Source organism: Quercus lobata, chromosome 11, assembly GCF_001633185.2.
Source record: "Quercus lobata isolate SW786 chromosome 11, ValleyOak3.0 Primary Assembly, whole genome shotgun sequence".
NCBI lineage: Eukaryota > Viridiplantae > Streptophyta > Magnoliopsida > Fagales > Fagaceae > Quercus > Quercus lobata.
The window spans coordinates 34,339,709-34,349,771 of NC_044914.1; the positions used below are offsets into that span (position 1 = coordinate 34,339,709).

General features: G+C 35.7%; 1 protein-coding gene across 1 annotated transcript; it reads right to left on the reverse strand.

Moving 5' to 3' along the window:
* Window positions 1–1,006: 1,006 nt before the first annotated feature.
* Window positions 1,007–9,824, reverse strand: LOC115967970 (phosphatidylinositol 3,4,5-trisphosphate 3-phosphatase and protein-tyrosine-phosphatase PTEN2A). Its single transcript, XM_031087149.1, has 13 exons — window positions 9,456–9,824; window positions 7,337–7,870; window positions 7,054–7,155; window positions 6,900–6,956; window positions 5,501–5,566; window positions 4,302–4,478; window positions 4,098–4,184; window positions 3,903–3,967; window positions 3,750–3,826; window positions 2,580–2,626; window positions 2,312–2,442; window positions 2,147–2,216; window positions 1,007–1,922 (listed from the first exon to the last, which is right to left on the reverse strand). The coding sequence occupies exons 2-13, from the start codon at window positions 7,781–7,783 to the stop codon at window positions 1,380–1,382; spliced, it is 1,869 nt and encodes a 622-aa protein (XP_030943009.1). The 5' UTR covers window positions 7,784–7,870; window positions 9,456–9,824; the 3' UTR covers window positions 1,007–1,379.
* Between the last annotated feature and the right edge of the window lie 239 nt (window positions 9,825–10,063).

A 10,063-nucleotide genomic window follows, 5' to 3' on the forward strand; every position in this document is an offset into this window, starting at 1 on the left:
TCCACAACTTCCACCACAACTCACAAAACCCACAACCTCCACCACAACCCATAACCTTCACAATCCACAACCTCCACCACAACCCACCAAACCCACAACCCACAAAACCCACAATCCAACCCACAAATACCACAAATCACAAACCCACCTCACAAATCACATGCCCACAGTGGTAGATCGAGAGAGATGAAAGATTTGGTAGAGAGAGAGGGGAAAAAAAAATGAGACGTAATCCTCCATCTTGGAACCCAAACGATGAGACAATGCCCATCTCGGAACCAGAACAAGACGACGAAGGAGAGAGAGACGAGAGAGGGACAGAGAGAGAGTCTGGTGAACCAAAAAAGAAAAGAGAGAAGTCAAGTTCCAGAAGAAAAGAGAGAAAATAGTGTGAGAGAGAGATGATATTTTAATGGAAAGGTTAATAAAATATTATTTTTTTATAAGATTTGAGTTACAGTAAACTGTCATCTTTGACAGTCTACTGTCGCTAAATTGCTAAAAATTTTACATATATACCACTCTTGATGTAACGTGTTTTTTGTGAATTCAGGTGCTAAAATTAACATTTAGCATTTATACCACCTTTGATGAAAATGCTCTTACCTTCATAAAATTGAAACCAACTTATTTTAAAGATTTGAGACTTTTTTTTGGGGTGTGTGCAATGCAAATCCATATACGTGGTTGAATGGTGTGGCAAAGGGAAAGATGTTGTGGTAGCTCTGACTTACCATGTCTCTCACTCAAAAAAAAAAAAAATTGGCATTTTAAACATCATGTCTCATATTCCGTTAGAATTTTGACAGCTAACTAACAGAAATAGTAATTTGGCAGATGTGTGAAGAAGTAAATTGGCCAAAATAAAAGTTTAGAGGAAGTATTGACCGCTACTCTAAAGTTCAGTGGGTGTAGACATTTTCCCTAATAATTATAATAGGTAAAATCATGGATTCAAGACCAAGTTTATATGTAGAATTCAAATGTACTGCAACAATGAAGAGTATTTACACTTTAGAGTAAGGTCTATAATAAAATTATTGGGCAATTTCAACGTAATTTATACAAGTTCCAGATGTACAGATGCACAACAGGGAAAACACACCATATAAACATCTACTTTTCCCGTGTGGACATTAACATCTTAAACTTTTTTGTTCTTCATTGGAACTAATAAAATAAATTCACTATTTTCAGCCCCATAACATAAAATTTTAGTCACAACCAGCCAACTTATTTAACAACAGAACCAGGCGATACATTAGCCAGGAAACAAATGGATTGAAGGTGAACCTGTAATCAGCAATTTGTGCATTTACAACTAGCAAGCCATTTATGTACAGAAGCTCTCATTCCAAGCCAACAATGCACCCTCTGATTTACTCACTTTCATAGTCCTCTTCATCTCCAAATGTAAAAACAGATGCATCAGCCGCCATTGCCTTGAATTCACTTTCTGTGTTGGGAGCCTCAAGGCCTGAAATAGCTCCCCCAGCAGCATCACTTTTAGGCTCACTGGCAGCAGCATGAATCTGAGTTGAGCCGCTGTTTCCAAGAGACATATGTTCAGTTGCACGAGCTACACTAGCAACTTGATCAGAATTTGTCTTTGTTTCAGAACTGGATGTGGTATTGGGGACAGTTCCTCCTGCTCCTGCTGCAGATGCCGTTTCTGCTTGCCGGCTCTTTGAAGCAGCAGTTTCTTCGGCCTCACTATCTGAAAAAACATCATCTTTATCATGACTTTTTGAGTTGTTATTTTGGCTTGGTTTAGCTGTACCCTCATCAACTGATGCAGGAGCAGTTCCTGAGCTTTCATCCATTTTTTTGGCAGAAGTTTCAGTGTTAGGTGTTGTAGGAACAGTGTCATTATAATCTACCAGCACAACCTCAACCTGAAAGCCAGGGGAAGGCAATTTCCTCTACAGACCGGAAAAATTAGAAAGCGTTACTGTGTTATACAATAATCAAAATTTTCCAAGAAAGCTAAGAAAACAGTGATACTGACAAAGGAGCAAACCACATTTTCTAATTCAGGGGAAGAAAAAACCAAACTAATACAGCTGCATCTTGTAAAGAAAGATATTTAAGCGCAAGGTTTTTAAAGCTGTATGGGCAGATAAGCACATAATTATTTAATCTTTACCTTGTCAAACCCGTCAAGATCGTTGGTGTTTAAAACTTTTCTATTTTCTGACATTGTTGTGTTTAACCAACTGAAATTAAAAAAATACAAATTTCAGATTCAGATCAGACAAGCATAACAAGATTACTAGAGATTGATTTATTGGGATGAAGCTGAATTACAGACAAGTAAAAATCTCCTTGGCGGTCGTGAAATTGGACTTTGAAGTCCCCAACCAACTCTGTCAGACCGGGCTCCCCTGGCAAAGCAAAGACCATTACCCCCTTCTTGGGGGCACTAAACCAAAAATCTTCTGGCTGCAGAAAATAGTATAGGTTTATGAAATCCCAAATTGGTAAAATATTCCATAGCCCCAAAAAAAGAAATGGAATATCAGAAACACCCATTCTTAACATCTCTAACTAATTGCTAGCAGATAATCAAACAGACGTACCGAAAGATCCTTGGTTCTTGGATGCTTTTTTGCAGAGAAGAGAACACCTATGCATTAGAAAAAGATCAAAGAAAAACCATACAGTAAGCATAATGATAAATTATATAGAAGTATGAAGAAATGCAGTGCTTCAGAGATGACAAAAATGTTAATTAAAATTGCAATCTTGGTTCATAGACTGTCAATTACAACAACTATCAGCACAAAAATCCAGAAGACTGTAGCAAAGTAAATTGTGCCATCAATGGCAAGAATCCCAATGTTTTCTTCCCCATTCTATGTGTCTAAGATTCAAGAACCAGGAACCCAAGTAGTTCAAGTTAACAAATGAGATCCCAAGTTATATTATGAGATTGCTTACCTCTGTTCTTGACAACCTAAAAAGATAGAATACAATATTTAATGTCTTTTCACACAAAAGTAGGGTTAAAAAAAACATAAGAAAGACAATAAAATGAATGGTGCACAAAGAGAGTCGTAGCCCCAATACAGGGGAAATACAATATAAAATGGCAGAAAAATGCAAAAAGTACAAAATAAAAAATAGAAAACGGCTAATTCCTAGAATCCAACAGACCACTCAGACTAAGATGAGTTAGTGGCATCCATCTACCATATACATAGAACAGAAGCTTCAAATCCAACACTAACTCCTCACAAACCAAAATTCTAAGCATTCCTCTGACCCTCCCTCTCTAAATGAACCACTTAAGATACAAGGGGGCAACCTCACAAACAACCAAAATATGTTGCCTGCAGAAGACCTAAGTCAAACTTGCAAAACACCAGCTACCAGAGTTCTCATTGGAAAAAGTTTGAAATCAACATGGCAACCCATCTGCATAAGTGAAATATCAGCACCAAAACATGCCAATGGGCCCTTGGTCAATTGGGCCAGCACTATAAGGTTAAAAGGTCATGTATGCAAATTATTTTTTAAACAATATATTGGTCTCATAGAAGAATAATCCAATACACGGCAATCACGAAGGAAGAACAATTATGATGCAGTACAGAACTAGATGAAGTACTGAAAATTATATATATACACACACGCACAGCAAACTGGGGCGGGGGGAATGCAAATTATGAAAATGAAATTCTGTAATCGTCTACCATAAGAGAGAAGGGAAGGAAAACTTTAAACAGAACAGAAATGCCAGAACAAACCATTATGATCTGAGACAGTGATGGAGGGCCTTATCCAATAAGGGCATCTGTGAAGCCGAAATCCCCTAAGCATGCACCTGCACCAGATGTGCTGTCAATAACCATGCGAACATACTAAGATGCTACAATAAAAATACCATCTCAGAAATATACCTACGGCCAGGAGGGTTTTCCCCATTGAAGTATGTTAGCACTCGTTCAAAATATTTGACATATCTCTGAAAATACATAAATAAGAACATATAAAGAATGCCTATCACATAGAAAAGATACCCTATCAGGTAAGCTCAGGTGATAGAAAAGATATCAAGAATTCAGAAGATTATCACATAGAAATAAAAGACTAACAATCTGACTGGGCAGAACAAGCCCTTTTCCATCAAAACATCTTTTCTGATTGTAGTAGTCAATTGACTCCTCAGCAGTTGGGAAGAACTGCAAAGAGATGGCAAGTACATCCACAATTAAAACATTTAATAAAACACAAAAGTTTATCAAAATTTCCAGCAAATGCATTGTCATATGATTCAGGAATATACTATGGAATCTTACCTTCAGGAATAGAAGAAGACTGGAAATCATCAACCCTGTTCTTGCCATTCCAGCCTTGCAGTGCACAACCACAATGTTCTCAATATCCTCCTTCAACCATGAGTAAGCACTTTGGCAGAATGATATTATCAGTTGAATTGGGGGACAATTATGGTCATCAAATGGGAAAGAAGCCACCTGGAAAGAATTAAGAACTTGAGATATAAATTATAAGTAGCTGCAACAGAACATTTTTCATAATACCCTTTATGTTACCTAGTCATATGTTTTACCACATAGGATCCAACTAGTACAGAGTTTAAATCTTTTGCAATGAAAAATGTGATATATGATTTCTTAATTGGTTGACACTTAAGAGAGTCAACCCAGAGCTATATGCAATACTTTTCCAAGCATAATCAAAGATATGACAATAGTGTTGGTAGAAGTGTCAAGTGCACTGTGCACAAGCCTCTTGGAGCCTGGGTGCAAAGCACAAATGTGCTTAATTGAAGTAAAGTGAACACTTTTCAAATACAATATATAATAATTACTAATATAAAGATTCATAGAATATAATGAAAAAATACATAAATCAAAATAGTAATGTATTTTTCCTATTAGCTAAAATAGCTAATACAATTGCACAGAGTTTATAATTCAAATTCTACATATGTTCTTTCAATTTCTTACAATTTTTATATGGTAAATTTGAACAAATATAACAAACATTTTATATAACCCTCTTGTACTTATAAAATTATAACTGTGATAGTCATGATCAAACAAAGTATAGGTTCAATCAAAATATATCCAAAAGGCAAGACCAAAGAGCATAAGAATAGTAAATTATCATGGTTTGTGGCTTTTTATACATAATTTTTTGAGTGTGTGTATAATATAACACCTTATGAATAGATTTTTAATAATAAATGATCCATGTCATTTCCTTCAAGATCGAGCAATGAATTATAATGATTGTGCTTCTTCAAAAAGCACCAAAAAAGTGTGCTTGAGGTAAACTTTATTAAATGAGCTTTGCTTCGACCAAGCAAAAAGCTTAGACCTTGGGGCTTTGAGATTTTAGCTTTAAGAGCACTTTTAACAACAATGTATGCCAAATATGAGAATGGTCTAACACAGGTAAGATTTTCGATTTACGAGATATGAAGAATGAAACCCCATATTTTCCGCCCAATAAATCAACAATTATAACACACCTTTCCCTCAAGTAGGGATGCATCATACAGCCTCTCAGAACAAAGGTTATACACTTTGTACTTGCCCTGCATAAGAAACAAGCAATATAGTTTATACTTGCACATAACAAAAATATAATGAGAAAATTCTGATTACCAAAATAGCACATATAATTTTCAGTATACAATACCCATCACACTAATAAAGGTAATGCCAGAACCTGCATTCTCTTTCCACTGGACACCCCAACAAACTAAGTGTAGGCTTGTAACAGTTGATCTAAATACAGACTTACCCAAATTAGATTTAATAAAATATTACCCATATCAGATTGATCCAGTCTGCTCTTTGATAGCATAGATACACAATAAAATATAATGCAACTGTTGAAAACTGCACACACTACACATACACTCGCAGCAATGAGGCAAATTTGAGTAAAATCATCAATGAAAGAATTACTTATAAAATAAATCATCAATGAAAGAATTTATTCTTTTTTTAATAAAATGAAAAAATTTATTCTTAAAACAGAGGATGTATTAAAATCAATTAGCTGCCAAATCAATCTTGATCAAGATCAAACCAAAACATTAGGCCAACACTATTGTGGAGGGTGGTGGATTTACTAGCTAGTTGGCAAGCTTATTTTGGGCGACATCGTAATAGTGAGATTTGGAAGGCCATTCCTCATTGTCTGATGTGGTGTATTTGGAGGGAGCGCAATGCCAGAAACTTTGAAGGAAGGGTGAGAGCAGTCAACACCAGATTTGAAATTGCATTTTATAAGGACTTTGTTCAAGTGGTTATCAGCCTTGGGGAAGTTTTCTTTCTCAAACTTTTTTTCTGATAGGTAATAAAAGTTTTATTGATGAGAAAAGTACAATGTGTATGTGATGTTCAAATTTTGCTAATAAAACTTATTGATTATCACCAAAAACAAAAATCTGGATATAATAGAATATAGAGATAAACCTCAAAGGTAGAGGAAAAGTACCTCTTGCGAGACTCCTATTTTCATGGCATCCATAACCCAATGTACATAAAAGAAATTTGTCCATTTCCTAAGAATATCTGTGGCGGGTATTCCACCACAATTTACTATAATTATTAATATCCACTGCATAGCCTCAGATAAGAGATATGAAATGAAATGCGAGCCAAAATGCATCCAAGCGGCACATGTAGATTAATTAATACGTCTTCAAGACTGTATCAAAGTATGTAAAGAATTAATATAAAATGTACTGATTCACAAAAATCAATGATATCCTATTCAGCAAAAAGAAATAAGAAGGAGATTTGAATGTATATTTTACAAGGAAGCATTCTAAATATATTAACCTTAGATGAAATTCCAAGTGTCAAGAATCATCATACCTTCACCCCCCACCAAAAAAAAATGGTCATGGTAATTACCTTGTGATGAGTTTCAAAGAATTTAATCACTTCTTCCATGTGGTTTCGGTAGAACCCCTGCATTACATGTCAAGATAGTTTGAAAACTGGTATAAAATTGAACAGGATGAGGAGGATTGAGGAGTCAACTGTTCAGTGAAGATAAGTCATTTACCTCAACATAACCAAAAAAGCCAGAGCTCATATCACCAGCAGGAAACCCCATAGCAATAATATTCTCTGTGATATATGTCATATCAAGATCGAATCCTCCTTCCTGAAGATCAGATAACAAGTCAAGTGTGTGTGTGTGCGTGTGTGTATCGGTCAGTTATTTTATAAAGAAGATAAATATATAGCTAGAAGAGAAAATTTTAAAAAAAAAATTCATGTTTGTGATCCATCTACAAATATATCATATGAGTAAGGGTAAAAAGTCTACAACACAAGCAACGCACCTGGTATCTTCGTTTATTTTGAGAAACAACATGTCGAGCCTTAACCTGTACAGCCTTCACTGCACTCTTGGAGGTGTCTACTAACCCTTTTGTAATAGTTCCAATAAAACCAGGCTGCACAGCTGTTGAAGTTCCTTCAGAAATATCATCTGATGAAGGAGCTTTTGGAGACAAGCGCAAACCTAAGCCACTAGTCAAACGTGCAAAAGTTGATTTTCCAGCATTTCCAGTTGGAGAATCATCTTGTGTGGTTGCCAGTGGCTGAGGAATTTTCAAACTTTTGGCCCATGAAGATATTGCAGAAGGAGATAACTTAGATGATACATTAGGGGGAGAATTATCTAGTCCAGAATCAGCAGCAGCTGGGGTTTTTATGGCAGCGGGAGGTTGTACATCAGGAGCTTTAAGAGGTGGTAAAGTTGACGAATCAGCAGATCCCGAATCCATTCCACAACCACAGATATTAACAGAGATTGAGGATAAATGTTCAATGTCAAAATATAAAAGGTCTTAATACAGCATCTTCAGTTAAAGCTGCAATTACAGACATAAGAATAAGTTTAAATAGTATAGAAACATCATAAGCAGTTAAATTTTCTAATCTATACTATTTTTGAGTAAAAGTAGATCATGGATTTTCTAAACAAAAACATATAAATAAAAATTATGTTTTCTAATCGCTCTTTCTTTGTTCACAACTATTTACCTCATTATTTTTTGACCGAGAGAGAGAATTGGCCATTAGTATGAACTCCCGTCATCAAAGGAAAGCAGCAAGTATGAAAGATATGTGGATTTTAAACCTCCCTTCATTTTGCTTTCAATCTGTCTTATGCCACTCTTACACTCAAACCATTCTTTGAACTAACTTAATGGGGGCGACCTTCACTCTTCCTTTTACTTCCTATCCCATAAGTTACCCCAGTAGCATACAAGTACATTACTGACTAACCAGAATCAAACCTAGAAATTATCATTGCAATTGTTCACATAAAAAGTAGACCCATAGGTGGCACAAGGCCTTGGCCTAAGGTCCCCATCCCAATAGAAAGGCCAAAATAAAAAATTGATGGTCCATACTCTCTCTTCCCTAACCTCAAGAAGGCTCTCATAATTGATAGCCAATAAAAACTGAACCCAATTGAAAGCCTTAGTAGTTTAAATAAAAAAATTTATGCGTGTCAAATCATCATTAGCGACCAATTTCCCCTATCAGGTTGATTCTTCTATTTTTGTAAGTCAGGATCCCACAACATAAATTGTCGGTTTTTTATTCATTTTATAATTCAATAGTTACAACAATGGGGGAGGGGGGATTTTGAACTTGTTCTCCTGCCATGCCACTAACCCACAAGGCTCTTGGTGCCACCATAAATTGTCAACATTATCCATTCTATCTCCCACATGATCACTCACCAAACAATCCCACTCTCTTTCTCAATGCCCCCCAACAAAAAAAAAAGGAAACCTTACCCAGATAACAAATTTTCATCTCCTTTTATTAGATTTTATTCCAACTGAATTCTACACCGAAATAATAGCAAGTCTACACCAAAATTGAAAGCAATCCCCACAATGCATTCCAAAGCAAGAAATGCACGAATCCAAATCAGCCCCAGGGAAGCCAAAACAAGTCATTATTTACAGCCTATATTCTAACTCCATTACAAAACCAAAGACCTATTTCACATAAAGTGACAATTCCATTGTTGTAACTATCGAATCATCACACAGTAACAGCAATGTTAATAAACAGAAACAACCACTATTACCAAAAGTTGTTCTGGGCATTAGCTGACCCCCCCATAAACCATTTCAGTGCAACCAATTTGAGATTATCAGCTACAAAACACTATACACCTATACTTTACCATTAAACCCAAACAAAAAAACAAAACCCCATTTCTTAGAGCTAAAATCAAAGCAATTTTCGCAAAATGTTGCCAATCAATTCAACTCCATAAAACACCCACTTTCGCTTAGAACAAAGCTAGCAACAATATTTAACCAAAAAATAAACGATAATCACTCATTTTTTAATTCAATTTCAAGGCATTTTTTTCCAGATCTAGGGCAACAATTACAAAAATTGAATTAACAGTAATTCAAAATTTCTTACTTGAGATTGGAAAATCGGGAACCGTGGAGCTTCCAAAGCTGATTAGGGTTTCAAAATAGAGAGAGAAGGGTTTGTGATCGGACGGTTAAAAGGTGATGGTGTGGAGGGTCAGTTCACGTGGGGCTCGTTTGGTCAACGAAACGGAGGGCGGTGATTTGTCAGAAATTGTCTGAGTTTCAGAGAAATCTACAGGTTCTTCTGCGGGCTTTAAAATCATACGGTGGATAAAATTTGGTGGGGTTTTCATACTGTGTAGCGTAATAAGAGAATTTGTTTTTTTTGTTTTTGGTTTTTTATAATCAACTAGATTAGAGTGATCTGGTGATGGTTCGATGAGGATTAGAGATTTATGGGCCGTTGATAGCTCTGACTAAGTCTGGCTCATATGGTTGTCACAAAACGCTTTGATAGTTTTGAAGTTTTCCCTTCCCATAAACGGTTTTCCATTTCCTTCTACTTTCTTTAGCAGTTATGTACTTGGTGGGATTTTTTTTTTTTTTTTTTCGATAAGTTACTTGATGGGAATTATGAATTATCCCATAAATGGATGGGATGGAAATTTTTGTTATTTATTGGACCACATGAGAAAAAAAAAAAAAAAAAAAAAA

Coding starts and splice junctions, on each gene's coding strand:
- LOC115967970 (XM_031087149.1), bottom strand. CDS start 7,783: ATGGATTCGGGATCTGCTGATTCGTCAACTTTACCACCTCTTAAAGCT. Junction 5,567..6,899: donor TCTTTGAAACTCATCACAAG/GTAATTACCATG, acceptor TTTCTTATGCAG/GGCAAGTACAAAGTGTATAA. Junction 3,827..3,902: donor GAAAACCCTCCTGGCCGTAG/GTATATTTCTGA, acceptor CATCTGGTGCAG/GTGCATGCTTAGGGGATTTC.